We start from the raw sequence: 20991 nt of genomic DNA, 5'->3' as shown, positions 1-20991 counted from the left end.
TTAGAACCACCTTTAAGGCCTCTTGCACACTGCAGCTTAAAAAAGCTCAGTACATTTTTGTTTTTCTGAGCTAAAATACAGCCTATTCATTGTAATGTGCCTATGCACACAGGCGCGTAAATGAACGCCGTGTATTCTTCAGTATGAATAAAATAGAAAAATCAGCATTTTTGGACAGTAATTTACGCCTAATGCGCACAAATACGCGCATTTACGCACAAATAAATGCGCACGATAATACTGTTGATCTGAAAAATGCTCATTTGCATATTTTACAAAAATGCAAGAATACATTTGCGTGAAAAGACGCGGAAAGACGCAAATTTGCGCAAACGCATATGCACGAAAATGCATGCATTTCAATAAGACAAATGTACGGCTGAAAAAGGAGATGCATAAACAGGAGTATCATGTGTAAGAGGCCAAATTACAGCCGTCAGACCCTGTTTGACAAATATTCTTGGTCTAGCTCTGCCAAATCTGATACAAATCTGATACAAAATGTAGTTGAACAGCCAAGTCTTTACATAGAGTCTTACTTGGATTGAGGTTTGAGCTGTAAATGAGCCATTTGAAGATATTTAGGCTTTTTTTTTTAGGAGTTTAGGGTCATTGTTCTGCTTAAAAGTCAACCTCTACTCCAGACATGGGTCTCCTGCAGAATGAAACTTTTTTTTACAGCTGCCCTGTAATTGGCTCTATCCATCTTGACCCACTCCTGACCAGTTTCCTAGTCCCTGCCAGAAAAACAAATTTTTACACCATGATGTTATTACCACTGTTACTACCACGCTATTCACTATAGGGATAGTGTTAACATTATTCTGATCAGAGAACCTTGGAGAATGTTTGGAGAGCTAAAAAAAGTGCCCCAAAAATGCCCCTCTCCCATGAAATTAACTGGTAGCGCCTCTAAAACGCCTAACAGTGTTTTTGGAGTCGTTTTTGAGTCACGTGTCCTTTAAAAACCACACCGCAAACGCCTCAAAGGCGATGCAAAAGTGCTCAGCATTTTACTGGCAGTTTGGAAGGGAACCAATGTGAAAGGGCCCATAGGATGCTTTTTCCAATCTTGTGTGGATCTGCACATCTCTTACAGAGTTCTTCTCTGACTAATGACCTCTCAAACCAGGTAATGTGCTTTGGTCATTTAAAAAAAAAAAGTTCTCCCGGGCAACTGCAAAATTCATTTTTTTAAATCCAACCCTTATTGAAGCGGAATTTCACTCTAAAAGGAAAGGTCTGACTTTAACACCCCCTTCCCCTCATCTCCAACTTTTTCAGGTTTTTTTTTTTCTTTTTGGGGAGTGGGTACCTAGTTTTAGCAGGTACCTGCTCGCACTTCTCCAAAGTTCTCCTCCCCCACCCTCCCCGCCCGCAAAGTTCTGGGACAAGTCACAAGTCCCAGAGGGCTGTGAGTTTATTCACAAAGTGCAGTGTGACTCCCGCATGTGCAGTGGGAAGCTGGCCGTGAAGCCACAAGGAGTCACCGATGGCTTCTCTTAGTAAATATGCCGGCGCCTGGGACCCGAAGACCAGCAAAGAACCGGCCTGGGGTTTTTTGGGGGGGGGGGGGGGTGGACCGAAGAACCACTTTATTGTTTCTCCATTGCATATCAGACAGGGCATTTGTTGGAAAAAAAATAACAAAAAAAAAAAATATATTCCTAGCTCTCCTATCAGCCAGAATTTTTCTTTGTTGTTTTTGAACTGCGTCGCCCTTCCATGTGCTCCTTGCTGCAAAGGCCAGTTACAGGCTGGGGTGGTTGCCGTTTGTTTGGACCATTTGTTGGAAAACTAGTTTATTAATCTTTATTGTAAAAGGGAATATTTTAGTCATGTCTCGCAGAACAGGACTGGTCCACAAAACCGGTCACACAGCTTATACAGTTCATGATAGCTTGTATTTAGCTTTCTCCTTCTCTGGAGAGTTCCTTTCCAATAGGTGAACGCATCGCTTCAGGTAGTTCTTAGGAATATAAACCATTTTCTATTCTTTTTTTTAACTTCAGAATAACTCCTTATTCACCGTTGCACCTTTAGGCTCCTTTCACATGGAGCGGACCGTATTGCGATCCGCTCCGGCACTTTTTTTTTTTATTCACGGACACGGATGACACTTGTATGTCCGCATATCATCCCATCCGTTTGCGGATGATATACAGACATAATGCATGTCTATGGGGATTGCGGATGTCAGCATATTGCATCCGTTCCATTTTTTAAACGGAAGAAAAATAGGGTTCTGTTCCATTCCAAAAAATCCCATTGACATGCATTGTGTCCGTATATCACCCGGATGGGGTGATATACAGACATATGGAGCGCCCGTGTGAAAGAGGCCTTACACTTGCAATATTACACAGTATACTGTATACTAAAGTAATATTGTAATGTTAAAATAAAATGATCATGTTTTTATATAATATGTGTGTGCTGTCAAAATCAAACCAGGTCATTGGCAGGATAGTAACTACCTGACCTCTTGGGGAGTCTATTTTTAATTTATTTCACCCAACATTCACACAACCTTTATCCAGGATTCATGCATTTGTCCAATTTAATCCAATTAGAAAAAAGTGTCAATCATGGATGAAAGTTGTGTTAACCTCCCTGGCGGTATGATTCTGTCAGGAATTACATACCAAAAGCGGTACAATTCTTTTCATGGAAATTTGGCGTTATGTATTATAGGCCTACAATTCTTAGTAATTACTGACTTAAACCTGACCAAAACAAGAGTCTAGTAGACATCCCAGATGTGATAAATTTGAAACACAAACACGTGAATTATAATCGAATCAATAATATTATTTTATTATTTAATATATAATATATATAATAAAATTATATTAATGATTAGATTATAATTCATGCATTATATATTATATATAGATATATGTGTGTGTGCATATATATATATATATATATATATATATATATATATATATATATATATATACATATATATATATATGCATACATATATATATATATATATATATATATATATATATATGCATATATATATATACCGGTGTGTGTGTATATATATATATATATATATATATATATATATAATATAAAATGTGTTTTGTGTTTTGTGCAACGTTTTTTTATTTTTTTTTTTTTGAATTTCCCTCCCTAGTTCCGCTCCCATGCAGCATTGCTGCTGCAGGGAACGGAACTAGGAAGTCATCAGAGCGACGGAGACCGACGGAGGAGCGGCAGGACTCTCGGCTGGCGGTCACAGCAATGAGAGATCATCGCTGGATCGCCAGGAGAAGGTAAGAGACACTGCTGCGCTCTCTGCACATCTACCCCGAGCGTGACTCGGGGTTACCGCTCCTGATATGAAAAACCAACCCCGAGTCACGCTCGGGATTACCGCTAAGGAGGTTAATCTTGTGTGGAAAAAAATAAATAAATTATAAATGAACACCATATTGTCTCTCAGTTCTGAATAATAAGTTGGCCATAGATGGATCGAAATTTGGCTGGTACAAAATACCCAACCATGTGCAATCAAAAAGGCTTTTTTTTTTTTCTTTTAATTATGCTTTCACCTGATTGGGTATCCTTTACAAATTGAAGCTTCACCATACTGACTAAGCTCTAGGGAGAACGAGTGCAACTGCACTTGCATTGCAGAGTGCACAGTCTATTGGCCTTTAGTAAATCTACCCCAATGTGATAGAGGGGAAAACTCCTCTATCCACCTCATTGGTGTGGATAAAGGAATACGTTATTATTTTATTTAAAAAAAAAAAAAATCTATGGCCAGCTTTAGACTCGAGTTTAGACAACTGCATAGTAAGTCTCAGACAAAGGGAAACAAGGAAAAAAAAAAATATTTTGTAAGTAAGCTTGAACAATCATACCAATTTAGCAGTGAATATTGCGATTCTTGTAAAAGCCTACGTATTCGTTTATCTTGAAGTGCTGTGCCAGGCATACTGTAACGTATTTCCTTGAGTGTTGCTGAGCCAGTAATAGTAATACAGTAATGATATGAGCATATATATATTTTTTTATAAACTGAGCATTATTCCCTTAAGCCAGATCATTACTGGTTATAACCTTTATTTTTCTTCCAACATCATCATCCCTACAATCAGTGTCAGTCAGGAGAATAAGAAGGCACAGGTGGAAAATAGCAGCGGCCATTCTCTTACTGACGCAAGTAATAATACTGCATTCTGTATTTGTTAGGTGCTTCAGTTTGCAACCTTTTTCAGATATAAAAATAGAGCAACAATGTAATGTTTTTTTCCTTTTGCGAAAGAAAAATTGAAGTCAAATATATTTTAACATTTCTCCTCCGCATTTATGAAAAAATAGTAAAATAAAGCATTTGTAAATACGAACAAATCATTTGGAAACTATATTTATATTGATTTCAATTCTCTATATATCAGAAATAAGGCAGGGGGTGAAAGTGTTAGGGTCCTTTCACACGGGCGATTCAATGCGATCCACCTGTCAGTTTTTCAGGCAGACCTGATCGGATGCTCCATGCATCTCTATGGGGCAGCGGATGTCAGCGGTGACATCTCCGCTGACACCCGCTGCTATCCGCTTCCGATCCTATCTGTGAAATCCGGATGGATGGAAACCCTATTTTCCATCCGTCCAGCGGATCGGATGGGATTGGATGAGAACGGACAGGCGGTCTGTTCTCATCCAATTCCCCCATAGAGGACAGCAGGGATCTGACAGCTCCATCTCTGCACACAGAACGGAGACAGAGCTGTCATCTGCCTGCTCAGCGGGGATCGGCAGATCGATCCCCGTTGAGCAGAGAACGGACCTCGTCGGACGGCGCATCGTGTGAAAGGACCCTTAGAATTTAAGGCTGTCCATTATGGTTTTAGACTAGTTGGAGCCACAGGAGACAACAGGAGTCAGCTGTTTAGAATTTGAATAAAGAAGCTCTTTGGTTCATACGCCTCCTGAGGCATGCTGAAAAGCAGTGTGCATAATGTTTTCTTCTTTCACCATGCTTCACGGTTGAGACAAGGTTTTGATGGTAATATGTAATGGTTTTATCCAGATATAATGCTGTGTACATTTACGAAAAATCAAACTTTTATTTCATATGTTCACAGCAAACCTGAGACAAGAAAATGTGTTTTTAACAGTTACTTTTTCTGTGCAAACCTTGAAACCAATGATTCAATCTGTTTTTGTTCTCATTTTTTTCTTATGGTACAATTGTAAACACCAGTCTTGTTAAGTGCTAGGCATGTCTGTAGATCTTTAGTTGTCATTCTTGTGTTCCATGTCACTTGTTTGTGGGGTTGATTTACTAAAACTGGAGAGAGGAAAATCTGGTACCACTGTGCATGGTAGCCAATCAGCTTCCAGGTTTTTTTTGTCAAACCTAAAGTGTTATTAAACCCATGAGCCTGCATTCACTGTATCTGGTCTCCCACAGTAAACAGAACATAAAAATGCTATTATTTTAGTAAATATAAACTGCTAAATACCTTTTCTCAGCAGTATATAGCAGACTTGTTACCTCCATCAGTGTCTGGTTATAGCTTGCAGGAGGAGTTTTCATTCTCCTCTGACTGTCCTATGAGGCTGCATGATCCCAGACCCTCTGTATGGACAGTGCTGATTGGCCCTGTGCTGATCACATGCACCCTCCCAAAAAAAAACTCTCTAGCAATACACACCAAAGTGAGCATGTGCAGAGTGCTCCCAAGGCTTTGTTTTATCAGGAGATGGATTGGGGACGGTGAAAGAAGGGGAGCATCAGAGAGGTCAGGATCAAACAGCCTTTTTACACAATGCGGAGGATTAACACCTTAGGTTTCACAGCAAGTATAGCAAAGCGTGCTTTACTGCATATACACCGTGTGCACAATTAGGCAAGTAATCATTATTTTTATGCATATTTTTTTTTTTTTAAGCCCGTAGCGTGTGAAACACACTCAAAAGACTTCACCCGGTGCATAAAAAAGTGCACACACACAAACGTGAGGAACACAAAAAGTGCACAGGGTGTGCGAACAAAGTGGTCTTCCCTCCGAAGAGGTAGGACCCGAACCTCGATCCCCCGGGGCGCAAGACTCCTGACAGGGATTTGAGGTACTCATGGTCTGTCTGGCCGGAACCAGACTGACCCCGTTCTTCAGGGGGACTGCCGAAACAGCCCCCACCGAGTACTAAGTGGGGCTCCCCCGAAGGGAGACCCCATGAGAGAGGGCGGACCAAGCCAAAAGGCCATATCCACCCCCTCCCAAGACTCAAGGTAGGGCCCGAGGACCCACACCCTACAAGTCGTGCAAAGTGAAAAAAGGTGATAGAAAAGTGACAAACCACAAAGAAAAGACACACACAAACAAAAAGGTGGGGGAGGGGAAGTGGAGAGGTGAATTAGTGCCCTTGTGAAAATACAAAGGCAGGCCTTCCGGCCGGAATAAAAATTCCTCTGGTCGAAGCCAAAAGGCCTTGCCCAAGAGGCAGGTGCTTAAAAAAAGTGTGCGTAGGTGCAGTGACCATGGTGCCGAAAAACTCAAGGCGAGCTGCCCCTCACCAGTGAGAATTAAGGCACCCCTGGGCTGCCACCCCAGGGGCACATACACTACGGGCTTTTTCTACCCCGGCCCAAAGGCCAGACCAAGCGTAGCCCTATCCTACCAGGAGGCATCAGAACTTTGGACAGCTTAGGGAGAACCTGCCTTCAACTGGGGACAAGCCTTTTGCAAGGCCAGATTCAACCCAGGAGGAAAGGCTCCCCCACCGCCACCGCCGTTCCTTACCAATCACATCCAGGAGCAGTACTAACTGGCCACGGAACCAATCCAGTTTTCTCGCTCCCTTCAAACTGGTAGGGGCGGACCCATTCAAATCAGAAGGCAACGGACCCATCCGGCTTTCTCTGACAGTGCCTACTTCCCGGTCCCCCAGTGACGTCTGGAGCGCCCCGGTTCATTTCAGCCCCTGCCGATACTAACCATCAGGGTCCATACCAACTGATAAGAACAGATACTACACTTGATCTTAGCCAAAAGGCCGAGAAGCGATGTACCTGGGTGGCCAATTGCCAGACCTGAGTGGTGTTACATGAGAGTAGAGAGGTCCTTTGCTTTGTGTAAGCTGAAGAGAGGTGGACTTACTACATTTCACTTAGAGAGAGATAGCCTGAAATTATTTTTATGCATATTGTCCAACTCCAAGCTGTATAAATTTGAATGCTTTTTGGATTTAAGCATATCAAGTTATGTTTATTTGTGTAATGAAGGAGTGTGTGGCCTATGGAGAGCAAACATTATACCAAGGTGTGCATAATTATTAGGCAGCTTCTTTTCCTCTGGCAAAATGGACCAAAAAAGAGATTTAACGGACTCTGAGTAGTCAAAGATTGTAGAAAGTCTTTCAGATGGATGCAGCACTCTTGAAATTGCTAAGATATTGGGGTGTGATCACAGAACCATCAAATGTTTTCTTGCAAATAGTCAACAGGGTCGCTAAAAACGTGTTGAGAAAAAAAGCTGCAAATTAACTGCCAAAGATTTGAGAAGAATCCAAGGTGAAGCTACCAGGAATCCATTATCCTCCAGTGCTGTCATATTCCAGAACTCCAACCTACCTGAAGGGCCCAGATGTACAAGGTGTTCAGTGTTCAGAGACATGGCCAAGGTAATGAAGGTCTAGCCACTTCCCGCAAACCGATGTATCTGTACATTGGTTTGAAGAAGTGGTTGTACCGGGATGATGCCTGCAGCTAGAGGCATCACCAAGGTACCATTTTTAAGAGCCGGCTGTCGGCTTTCTGGTGATAAGAACCAATGCGGCAGAGAAGCCCATTGGCCGTTATCACAAGGAGCGGGAAGGGATGTCTCCCCCTTGCCGCCTTCTGCCGCTCAGCCCAGGTCTCCCGTTCCATTGGGAGACTCGAGCAACTAGCTGGCACGTCCCCCTTTCAAATCGGATTTGGCTTTGATTAGGTCTCCAATGAAGTAACAACGTCACTTCCGGTTTACTCGGCTGCCAATGGCGCAGATTTTAAAAAAATTACAGTATTCATAAATGCAGATTTTGGTGTTTTGAATACCTGCAAAGGAGGGATTTGGGGTCTTACAAACCCCAGATCCCTCCATAAAGAGTACCTGTCACTGCCTATTACTGTCACAAGGGATGTTTACATTCATTGTGACAGCAATAAAAGCGATCCGATTTTATTTTATTTTTTAAGGGACAGTCAAAAAAAATAAATAAATAGGAAAAATAAAAAAATTTAAAGCGCCCCCGTCCCGGCGTTCTTGCACACCAAACAAAACACATACGTATGTCGTGCTCGCAAATATAAACAGTGTTCAAATCACACAAGTGAGGTATAACCGCGATCCTCATAGCGAGAGCAATAATTCTAGCAAAAGACCTCTGTAACTCTAAACTAGTTACCTTTAAATTTTTTTTCAAGCATTGCCTATGGAGATTTTTAAGTACCATGATTTGTTGCCATTCCTCGAGTGTGTGCAATTTTAAACAGTAAAATGCTAGGTATCTATTTACTCGGCGTGACATCATATTTCACAATATACAAAAAAATTGGGCTAACTTGACTTTTTAGTTTTTTTTTGAATTCAGTCAAGTGTGTTTTTTTTTTTAAAAATGCGTTTGAAAGACCGCTGTGCAAATACTTGTATTCAGAGTCTTTGCTGAAAAAATATATATAATGTTTGGGGGTTCTAAGTAATTTTCTAGCAAAAAATACTGATTTTAACTTGTAAGCAACAAGTGTCAGAAATAGGCTTGATCCTTACATGGTTAAAGCCGACCACCACTGAAGAAGACACCTAAGTTGAAATGTCAGGACTGGGCCAAGAAATATCTGAAGACAGATTTTTTCAAAGGTTTTATGGACTGATGAGATGAGAGTGACTCTTGACGGACCAGATGGATGGGCCTGTGGCTGGCACAGAGCTCCACTTCCACTCAGACCCCAGCGAGGTGGAGGAGGGCTACTGATATGGGCTCGTATTATTAAAGATGAGCTAGTTGGACCTTTTTGGGTTGAAGATAAACTCAAAATCAACTCACAAAACTACTGTTAGTTTTTAGAAGACATTTTTTTCAAGCAGTGGTACAGGAAAAAGTCTGCATCTTTCAAGAAGACCATGATATTTATGCAGGGCAATACTCCATCGCATGCATCGAAGTACCCCACTGCGTGGCTAGCCAGTAAAGGCCTTAAAGATAAAAGAATAACAACATGGCCCCCTTCCTTACTAGACCTAAACCCCTTTTGAGAACTTGTAGGTCCTTCCTAAATGGGGGATTTATGGTGAAGGAAAACAGTACACCTCTCTGAACAGTGTTTGGGAGGCTGTGGTTGCTGCTGCACAAAAAGTTGATTGTCAACAGATCAAGAAACTGACGAACTCCATGAAGGGAAGGCTTATGACTGTTCTTAAAAAAAGCTTTATTGGTCACTGAAATGTCAGAAATGTTTATTTGTGTTTTGTTCATTATTCTCACTTAAGGCCCCTTTCACACTTATGCGACGCGATTTTACTGCGATTTTGCTGCGACTTTGCTGCAATTTTGAGCAATGGCTCAGGGCTATATACCTCAAAACGCATTAAAATCGTTCTGAATGAAAGGGCAAATTCTCATTTGTCCTCTGCATAGTTGTGAGACCTGTAATGCCATTTCCCACACAATCTAAGTAGAGTTTCCGGCCCAAACAGTCTACATCTTTGTTGAACCATTCCAAAGATAGAAATTGTCAGATACCCAACCTAATGCAGGATTTTGCAGGTGAACACTACAATGATAAATCAGACTGGCTTATTCAGGGTAGAGTGACAGTGGGGTGGATTTACTAAACCTGGAGAGTGCAAAATCTGATGCAGCTCTGCATGGTAGCCAATCAGCTTTTAACTTCAGCTTGTTCAAACGAGCAGGGCCTTCTGATTCCTCCTGTATTGAGTTGTATAGTAACTGTACTGTCTAACCTTATGTTGTAAAGCGTTGCGCAAACTGTTGGCGCTATATAAATCCTGTATAATAATAATAATACTTAGGCTTTAACAAACAAAAAAATGAAGCTGATTGGTTTTTATGCAGATCTGTACCTGGTTTTGCAATCTCCAGTTTTATTAATTCAACCCCTTGCATCCATGCTCCTTTGCCACCACCCTACCCTGGGTAAGCTCTGGTGTCAGAGGGTGTCACAGCTTAGCAAGGTGGATGACACGTTAGGATAGGTGTGTGTGTGCTTGTGAAAATCATTTTGGCATGAAAAGCAGTTAAAATATTTATTATTGAGCAAACCGCTGCACACCAAGTCTTTAAAATTTGATCTGGTCATGGGGGTTATGATTACCTTGGGACATGAAAGGTTTAAAAATGTTTCTTTTAGACCTCACTATAAGTAGAGCAATTATGTACAAAACCACTAAACATTCCCTTTTAGGAATGGTTGGATAGCTCCTGGTTGCTGCTACTTGTTGGGCTGTCATGTCTCCAATACCTCCCGTAATGGGACACACTGGCGTTGATTTAATAAAACTGGAGAGTGCGAAATCTTGTGCAGCTGTCCATAGGAACCAATCAGCTTCCAGTTTTTTTTTTTTTTGTCAAAGCTTAATTGAACAAGCTGAAGTTAGAAGCTGATTGGCTGCCATGCACAGCTGCACCAGATCTTTCACTCTCCAATTTTAATAAATCAACTCCAATGGAATAAACTGATGAATATTTAGTAAATATCCACTGGGCATCGTAGAACTCAAGAGACTAATGATTATTCAATGTCAATAACCCTTTTCTCGGTTTATGGCAGTGCATGGCCATACACGGTTCCTGAGCAATTGTTAGAAAATGTAATTGTGTCACAACACAAGTACCCATTGGCGGCATTCTGTACAATATAGCGCGGCCTGGTGGCACTGTGAAAGGTTTGAGGATGAGCTGATATCATTTGTGGAATCTGCCCACAGATAATCTTATAACATTGCGGTAGCTTTGTATTGTTTGAAAATTACATTTTATAAAGCAAACTTGGCTTTTACTATAAATGGAATAATAAAAAGACGTTGGTGAGGCTGATTAATGAAAACTGGATCGGAAAGGGGTTCTGTTTCCCGTACTTTCATTTTCTGGGAAAATACAACAAATACTATGACAGAGTAAAAATCTCTAGTTCTCCATGTTTCATAAATGCCCATGTTGGCATTGTATTCTAAGCCGGGGTGACCTTGCTGAGACAATTGCATTCAGATTTTAAAAACCAAACCATGTTCACTATTACTGTCTTGGCAGACTAAATTTAAGTTGCGGTATTGGAGTTGGGATATTCATGTGTCTTTTTTTTTTCTTTTAATTAGAGGTGAAATCTAGGCAGGCATAAAACATAAAGGAATGCGGTCATGTATTGAGTAAACAAAAACATTAAATGTATTTTTAGATGCAAACAACAGAAGGACCTGTGCTTGTGTTGGTCTAAGCCTTCTGTATTGATGCACTCAAACTGAAAGAGGGAGGGGCATCACTTGGAGCCAATTAAACTCTGTACAGTGAAAAGAGAGCAGATTGAGCAGAGAGATGTCTTTATCTGCAGGCTGCTTCTCCTTCATTGTCCAATCAGCAAGGTGGGGGTTTGTCTTGTTCATGCTGAGTGCTGTAATGGATCTGGCTGTTCTGTCTGACCAAGACTCAGTGAGAAATCCAAACACAGTCAATATACCGCTTAGGCAATGGGTAGTGCATTAACCCTAGCAGGTGCACACCCAGGCCCGCCACCAGAGATACAGCTGACAAAAGAAAAAATGGTGGCACACTGCAACAGGGTCAAATTGTGAAGATGTCTTTATTGGTCAATGCCAGACAAAGAATCACAGAAAGGTTGACGCGTTTCACATGAGCACGTTGTGCTTAACCACTTGCCGACCGCCGCAAGTAGATATACTGCGGCGGTCAGCCCCTCACAGGCAAAGTGATGTATATATACGTCACTAGCCTATGAGGCTCTGGGGAGCGAGCGCGCGCCGCTGGAGGCGTGCTCCCACTCCCGCGCGGCCATGGACCCCCCCGCGCGTGTGACCGGCGGACCTGATGTTCGCCGGTCACTCTGCGATCGTCGGTACAGAGGGAGAAAGTCAGGCGGCTAATGTAAACATGTATATTAAAAAAGAATAGCGCGCAAATGCAAAAGAAATTACTACCAAATCTGAAGAGAGTCCATCAATAAAAATGGGGGTTTGGTCCCACCATATGGCCATATCGTGCTCAAGCCCACTACTGCGTCAAAGTACCCCATTATCAGTGTTTATTGATGGACTCTCTTCAGATTTGGTAGTAATTTCTTTTGCATTTGCGCGCTATTCTTTATTAATATACATGTCTTTTGGTTTATAGCTGCAGCAGCTTTGGAAATACATGGGTATGCTCCCCCAAATTTTTTGCCTGGCTAATGTAAACAAGCCGCCTATCATTTTCCCCTGTGTAGAAACACTGATCATACGGTTCTACTATGTAGGACCATTGATCATTGTTCCTACAGCTCAAGCCACAGCCAATCACAGTTAGAATCACGCCCCTAGGGACACACACAGCCCCTCCCTCTCAAATAAAGTTAACCCCTTCACTAACAGTGTATTTTTACAGTAACAGTGCATATGTATAGCACTGATTACTGCAGTAATGTCACTGGAAACCCCAAAAGTGTCAATGTCAGTCAAGGGTCCAATCTGTCTGCCCCAATGTCGCAGTACCGCAAAAAAAATCGCAGATCGTCGCCATTACGCGTTAAAAAAAACAACAAAAATGAAAAAAATCTTTCCCTTTGTTAGTAAACGCGATAACTTTTGCGCAAACCAATCAAAAATACGCTTTTTGCGATTTTTTTACATATGTAGCATAAAACAAATTGGCTGAAAATGTTAAAAAATTTTGATTTTTACTTTTTTTTGGGGGGGAATTTCATATAAAAAATGTGAAAAATATTGTTATTTTTGCAAAATTGACGCTCTTTTTTTGTTTATAGCGCATGATCAAAAAATCGCACAGGTGATCAAATACCACCAAAAGAAAGCTCTGTTTGTGGGAAAAAAAGGACGTCAAATTCGTTTAGGTACGGCGTCGCACGACCGTGCAATTGTCCGTTAAATTCACACAGTGCCGAATCGCAAAATACCCCCTGGTCAGGAAGGGGGTAAAATCTTCTGGGGCTTAAGTGGTTAATCATAACCATAAACAATCATATGATTAGGCACAAATTGCTTGTGTGAAACGCGTCAACCTTTCTGTGATTCTTTGTCCGGCACTGACCAATAAAGACATCTTCACAATTTGACCCTGTTGCAGTGTGCCACCATTTTTAATTTTGTCGGCTGGGGACCCAGTTAGACCCAGAATTGGTTATTATTTGGCTGGTAAATTGGTTCATATACTAATTACTGCGTATTTAGCTGCTTGCTTAGATTGCAGCTTTACAGTTCTAATTTGTAATTTATAGTTTTTAAATGTTTAAGTTTGTCAGCAAAATCTTAAATATTAGACTGCTTTGTACAGTTGTAGACATGTACTGTACATGATTGCAGATATACAGGACTTCTGGTGCTGTTTCACCCGGTTCTCAAAGGCCTGATTATAAAATGTCAGTGGGCCTATGGTGTCTGATGTAGGCCAATATTTGCCGTGACTTTAACAGACTCCAATTCCCAGAAACTGTTCCCTACTCCATCCAAAAAAAAAATATATATGAAATAACTGGTTTGAAGTGTAAATGTGTTATAGATAGACTTACGTGGGTAGGAGAAGCATGTTAAGATCTACAAACAGATCAAATAAATATACAGGTTGTCCTTATTTTATTACTAAATGTTGACTTTTTGTTGCTTGCAGAATTTTTTGCCATGACTACAGCACGATACCGGCCTACGTGGGACCTGGCCTTAGACCCCCTGGTTTCCTGCAAACTTTGCCTTGGAGAATATCCTGTAGAGCAGATGACCACCATATCACAATGCCAATGCATTTTTTGCACACTGGTATGTATGTCTGTACTATCTGTTATCTTTCCACTATTAGTAGGAGCTCTCTTTTCTCATCCACAACAGAATGCTTTAAAACTGCAGCGTTACCGTTTAGTTGTAGAAGTGCATTGTTATATTCATTCTAGTGATCGACCGATATGGTTTTTTTAGTGCCGATATTTTGGTCATTGCATATCGGTATCGGCAGGCTTCGGTTGTCATTAAAAGACAGCCAACCGTTGGCTATGGACACCGGTACCGGGGTGATGCCTCTAGCCGCAGGCATCACCCCGATACAGCGCTTTCCTGAAATATCGGCAATATCGGTAACCTCAGGGGCCGATTCCGATATATTGGGGAAAGTGCAGATCGGCCCTCGATATATCGGCTTTGCCGATAATCTGTCGATCCCTAATTCATTCTACTTCAATTTAGACTTCCTTTGGAAGGAGTGTAGATTTTCTGCTGAGTAATGTCAGAGTTAATTGACATCCAGCCCCTTTCTCATTGGTCTTGTTTTTTAAAAAATCCCTCTATATTCTAGCGGTGCTGTACTCCTGTTGGGGATAATTGTATGACGGTCTGCATGCTACCCAGTCCATGGAGCCCACTTTCTTTGAGTGTCACCTGCTCTACTTTGCCTCAGCAATATAAGGGATTTCCACCTGCAGTGCTCACAGGCTGGAGAAGATGTATGAAGTTCCGGGGCCCCTGTAAACCAGCTTGGAGCGCACATGTCGGTATAGGTATACTATATATGCGGTGGGCGGTCTGGAAGTGGTTAAGCTGGATGAGTGGGTCCTGTACTCCTTCACTAGTTGGGGGATCGGGGGTGGGTGACACATGCTGAGCTCTGAGGGGCTTATGCTGGGACCTGTAGTCCTTCACTTTTGGGGGGATTACATCCCCAAAAGCAAAGGACTGCAAGTCCCAGCATGAACCCTGGCTGAGATCTACACATGTGACCTCAAAGGGGAGCCCTAGGGGACCTCAGGGACCCAATACCTTTAAAGAGGTTGTAAACCCATGAAACTATTTTTTTTTCTTTGCTGCAACCTGAAAGAGAAACCCATAATGAGCTAGTATGCATTGCATACTAGCTCATTATGAAATACTTACCTTAGAACGAGCCCCCGCCGTGCTGCCCGCTTACCTGTATGATGGGCGACATGTCCAGTCGCCCGTCTTCCGGGATCGCGGCATCCGGCCATCTGATTGGCCGGAGCCGCGGGAGCCGACGATCACGGCACCGGACTCTGAAGGAACGGCACCAGCGGCCGTTCCTTCAGAGCGCATGCGCCAGTGACGTTACTGGCTGCATGTCAGGAAAATATCTCCTAAACGGTACATGTTTAGGAGATATTTACAGTACCTATAGGTAAGTCTTATTATAGGATCACCTATAGGTACAAGTGTCAGAGGAGGGTTTACTTCATCTTTAAAGAGGTTGTAAACCCACCTCACAAACTTTTACCTATAGGTAAGCCTATATTAAGGCTTACCTATAGGTGCTATAAATATCTCCCAAACTTGCACCGTTTAGGAGATATTTAGAGTGCATACTGCCGATGACGTCATCGGCGCAGGCGCTCTGAAGGAACGGCCACCCGTGCCGTTCCTTCAGAGCTCAGTGCCGTGAACGGCGGCTCCCGCGCGCAGGCAATCAGATGGCCGGAGGACGCGAACCCGGAAGCAGGACGGCCGGACATGTCGCCGTCCTGTCGCTAAGGTGGCGGCACCGCGGGGGCTTCGTCTTAAGGTAAGTACTTCACAATGAGCTAGTATGCGATGCATACTAGCTCATTATGCCTTTCTCTTTACAGGGCTTTTTTTTTCTCGTTTTTTTGGGGGACTTTACTTCCTCTTTAAAGAGGAAGTAAACCCTCCTTTGACACTTTTACCTATAGGTAAGCCTATATTAAGGCTTACCTATAGGTACTGTAAATATCTCCTAAACATGTACCATTTAGGAGATATTTACCTTACATGCAGCCAGTGACGTCACTGGGGCATACGCTCTGAAGCAACAGCCGCTGGTGCCGTTCCTTCAGAGTCCGGTACCGTGACCATCGGCTCCGGCGCGACGTCACCGCGGCTCCGGCCAATCATATGGCCAGATGCCGTGATCCCGGAAGACGGGCGACTGGACATGTCGCCCGTCATCCAGCTAAGCGGGCGGCACGGCGGGGGCTCGTTCTAAGGTAAGTATTTCATAATAAGCTAGTATGCGATGCATACTAGCTCATTATGTCTTTCTCTTGCAGGGTCAAAAAGAAAAAAAAAAAGGGTTTACAACCTCTTTAACTGGCCTGTATACAGCCTGTATATTGATGTCTAGCTGCTCCTGGCTCTAAATACTTGTCTCATACCTGTATAATACAGGTATGAGACAGGTATATAGTGCCAGGAGCAGCTAGACATCAATATACAGGCTGTATACAGTGCCAGGGGGTAAGTACAGGGAAAAAATGCTGCTCCACATGTTGTCCACACATCATATGACACTTTTTTTTTTTTTTGCCACTCACTGGAAATTCTTCTTCGAGTCCCGACCACATCCTCACAGACACTGTGTCCACCGCAGCAGCCAGCAGGTAACTTCACTTTAAATCTGGATTGCCGATTTGCCGCCGTAAGTCCAGGCCAGGCCAGCCCTCTCTTCTGCATCGGCCCCACGTTGATGGATGGAGGGAGGAGCCGGAGGTGGGTGGGGCCGAGCGGCTGGGGCCAGTAATCGGCGCGGAGGACGGCTGACCGCGACGCTTTGCATGGGTCCTCCTCTCTGCTCTGGAGACCGTGACGTCACTGGTTGCTAGACGCTAAGCGGTGATCTAGCAACCAGGTCTCCAGGGCAGGGCAGGGCAGTCGCCGGAACTTCCAGGAAGTGACAGACAGTGTAAGTGCCTGAGCGGCGTGAGCGCCTCCCATTTTCAATCTAGTACCGACTACCGACTGACACACAAGATACTGAGCGGCCTTTTCTGAGGGGGATCAGATCGGCCCAGGGGGAAATTGCCACCTTGCCCCCCGGCCCAGCCCGCGCCTGGTTCAGATCCACCAAAAAAACGGACAGGCGGATCTGAACGGTCCGCCTGTGTGAAAGGGGCCTAAAACCTGGAAGCTGATTGGTTTCTGTGCAGAGCTGCAGCAGGTTTTGCACTCTCCAGCTTTAGTAAATAACTCCCACAGTGTATTTGCCCTTAGTAAATAAACCCCAAGGGGTCTTAGATGTTTTAAGACAGGATGATGTAAGGTTCAGTAAGCTGTTTCAGTTTACAGCATTTCAGTTTAGAGATGAATACATTTTGCTAGGACCTGAAAATTGAAAAAAAAAAAAAACAATGTTTATTTAAATCTATATTTCTGCAGTGACTGTGCCTTTAGAACATTTTCTGGTTAATCATTTTCTATACCACTAAATAATGACATATCAGTGGGGTAGCAGAGTCCTAACAAGGGATGAGTTGCTGTATTTAAAATGTTTTTTTTTTGTATATTGCGTGTACAATAAATATGATATCTACCATTTATTTATTTTATTCTTTTCACATATATCGGCTAAACTCCAGACTACATTTCTTACCTTACACTTCACATTTTTTGCATTGCCTAAGTGATAAGCGTATAGTCATATTATAACTGCAGCAGGCAATATGCTGGGGTTGTTGCGGTCATCTCCGACACACAGTCACGTATGATGTAGCTTAGCAATGGGATGATAATATAGTCACGGTGATCTCTAATAAGTATCGAGAATATCATCATAACTAGAAAAAGCATTGAAGGGAGACAAATATCTGGATTTATTGACTCTGATGTAAACATCTGCAGTCATTGTTTCTGTTGAGATATACTGTACATATATATAAACCTGTAAATTTAATTTTGCATCTCAAAAAAAAGCAAACGATATATGCAATGTATGTGGAAGACAGGCTTTATACTCCAGGTGTAGCACCTACAGCTTTAATATTGAATAGATTACTCTCTTGATGTTAGTCTGTCTGCCTGGCCAAGGACAATATATCATTGTGATTATATTCCTCAAACTCTCCCCTTTTTCTACTAAGACAGTTTTGTATTATTTGTCTACTCTCAGGGGTTGTATGTATGACTAAGAACTGAACCATCCTGCTGTAAGTGACAGTTGGGTGATATATTTGTTGGAGGTGGTTTAGGCAATACTCAAACAACACATGATTTGTATTCAGTAATATTTTTTTTTATTATTGCGATCTACCCCTCTATATCATACAACAGTTATAAATATAAAAGACGCTCCAATAGAAAAATGTTCTACCAACAAATGTTGTGGTTGTAACTGATTTTGTGTGCGTAACCGCACTATTGGAGTCATTGTAGGGGTGTTTTTTTTTTTTTTCCTTTTTTTTTTGTTGGGGTATTTTGGAGTTGGAGTTTTATTTTTGTAAACTATGCCTAACTTTCAATCAAAACTCTGATTCAAAAAACAGATGCATTGCACGTGCTGACACATTCTATTAGGATAAATACATCATTGCTAGCATATTTTATACATCATCTTTTAAAGGACTCCAAAGCCTGAATATTTAATAGTTTTCTTTGGTTCAGTTGCCATGCCGGTGGAAGTTGAAAAAAGCTTCCCTACATTGCTGCGATACTGAAGCTGCTATGAGCTGTAATGTAAGGGTGACAGTCCATATAAAATGAGTGACCCCATTGGGTCACCGGTTATGGCTCTGCTCAGAGCTCAGGAGAAGCAGTTGTGTATTTATACTGTACATGCAGGTCAACCTAGGCAAAGATGTCCAATTTAATTTGTGTCAACACCAGAGGCGTAACTAGAACCTTCAGGGCCCCGGTGCAAGAAATCATAAAGGGCCCCCCCCGGACCCCTGGCCGGGGCCCCTCCCTTTAAGCCTGGGGCTCTTCCTACTGATCCTGGGGCCCTTTATTACGGTCCCGCAGAGGGACCCTTTCACGAGTTGTGTGTGTGTGTGTGGGGGGACCGGGGGAGCACACTTGGGCCCAGAGACAGCAGAACACAAATGGCACTTTTCCACTGCAAGTACCGGCTAGTACCGGCTCGGCTCTACTCGGCCCTGCTTGGCCCGGTTTGCTTTTCCACTGCTGGTACCGCATGGTATAGGGTCGGAACGGTTCGGTACGGTACGGTATAGGTTTGCTTTTCCACTAAAGTAGTACTAAGTTAAGTGGGTGGGATAACAACGGGGTGGGTGGGATTCTCTGACCAATCAGTGGCTAGTAGTGACTGCATGCAAAGGATTGTGGGATATGGTACCAGTTTGGTACCTGTTGGAACCACAATCGAGTAGGTACTGTTTTTTCAGAGCCGTACCGTACCGTACCGTTCGGTTCCATGCAGTGGAAAAGCAAACCTATACCGTACCGTACCGAACCGTTCCGACCCTATACCATGCGGTACCAGCAGTGGAAAAGCACAAAAGGGTGCCGAACCGGTACGGTTCCATGCAGTGGAAAAGCGCCAAAAGTGAACTGGATAGGAGGAGTGGTGGGGGCAGCATACAGAGGAACCAATCTCCTAAATTTTCCTCCTGCAGCTACAGGAGGAAAAAGGAGGACAGTGATTTCTCTACATGCTTTCCCCGCCACCCCTCCTATCCAGGTGTACAGGGGAGCTGCAAAGGCCCCCTGGAGCATGGGGCCCGGTTGCAATTGCAACCTCTGCAACCCCTGCAGTTACGCCCCTGGTCAACACACTGCCCAACTACACACTGAGGTTTATTTACTAAGGCTGGATTCACACTGGTGTGATCACAGACATGGATTTGATTCGCAGATCACATGCGATGTCTGTGCGATGCAAAATAAGCCATACAAACTGTATGGCTGAAATCGCATAACATTTGCACCAAAATGGTGCAGGACCCTTTTTTTGGTCCACACTGGAATTGGATCGCATGGGCATTCACACATTTGCAATCCGATTCCTGCACCATTTCACAGTTCGCACTGATATCTGCGATCCGATCTGTGGGTGTCATTAACTTTACATTGACACCTGCCAGCAGTTTGCAGATGTCAGTGCACAGGAATCACGCTGGTTCCCCCATCGCACACGTGTGACTAAAGGCAAATCTACTGTGCATTACAAGTGCACTTAGAAGTGCAGTTGCTGTAGATCTGAGGGGAAGCTCTGTTGATTTCTATCATCCAATCATGTGCAAGCAAAAATGCTGTTATTTGTCCCCCTCAGATATACAGCGACTGAATTTCCAAGTGCACTTGCAGGGCCCTTGTAGTGCACAGTGGACTTGCCTTTGGTAAATAAACCCCACAGTGTTATGTGTGTTGTGATGCATTGCCATGCTTTTGTAATGGCACCCCTAAGCAGCTAATACTGTAAGCAAAGTCCCTGCCCCAGGACCCAGGGCCGGCGCTACCATAAGGCAGCTTAAGCAGCTGTCTTAGGGTGCCAGGATGGTGGGGAGGTAAAATTAGGTAATACGTTGTATTTATGTGTCTAGGAATTAATGGTAATGTATTTTTTACTGAAATGTTGCCTTTCATAAACAGTTGCGCTGTTGTCATGTAACATTAAAAAATTAGAATCACCACCATTTTATTCTTATCATTCATTTTTTAATACTAATCATTTTAAAGTAAATTCAGGTCTAAAATGATTTTCAAAACGTAAACAAAACATTTAAAGTGGTTGTAAGGCCCCTTTCACACTTGTGCAACTTGTCACGCAACTTTGGACATCAGAGTTGCACGACATGTCGTTCCCCATGTTTTCCAATGATACCCATTCATATATGCACAACTTAAAGTTGCAGCAACTTCAAAGTAGTTCATGCACTAAAGGCAGAAGGTTTTTTGACTTAATGCATTCTATGCATTAGGATAACAAAACCTTCTGTGTGCAGCTTCCCAGCCCCCCAAATACTTAACCTGAGCCCATCTCGATCCAGTGATGTTGCACAAGAGACTTGGCTGTCCGGGACTCTCCCTCCTCGTTGGCTGAGACAGCAGCGGG

At 42.9% G+C, this 20991-nt stretch overlaps 1 protein-coding gene across 1 annotated transcript in view; it reads left to right on the top strand.

Moving 5' to 3' along the window:
• RNF144A (ring finger protein 144A) overlaps positions 1-20991 on the top strand; it is a 115229-nt gene that overhangs the window by 43256 nt on the left and 50982 nt on the right. Inside the window, exon 2 of the mRNA XM_082249988.1 lies at positions 13861-14006. Within this exon, the coding sequence (XP_082106114.1) occupies positions 13872-14006 (135 nt within the window). The 5' untranslated portion in view covers positions 13861-13871. The remainder of the gene's footprint in view (positions 1-13860; positions 14007-20991) is intronic.

Source organism: Pelophylax lessonae (genome assembly GCF_965119305.1).
Source record: "Pelophylax lessonae genome assembly, chromosome: 3".
NCBI lineage: Eukaryota > Metazoa > Chordata > Amphibia > Anura > Ranidae > Pelophylax > Pelophylax lessonae.
Note: the sequence above shows the minus strand (reverse complement) of the source record. Positions and strands in the feature narration are given on the sequence as shown.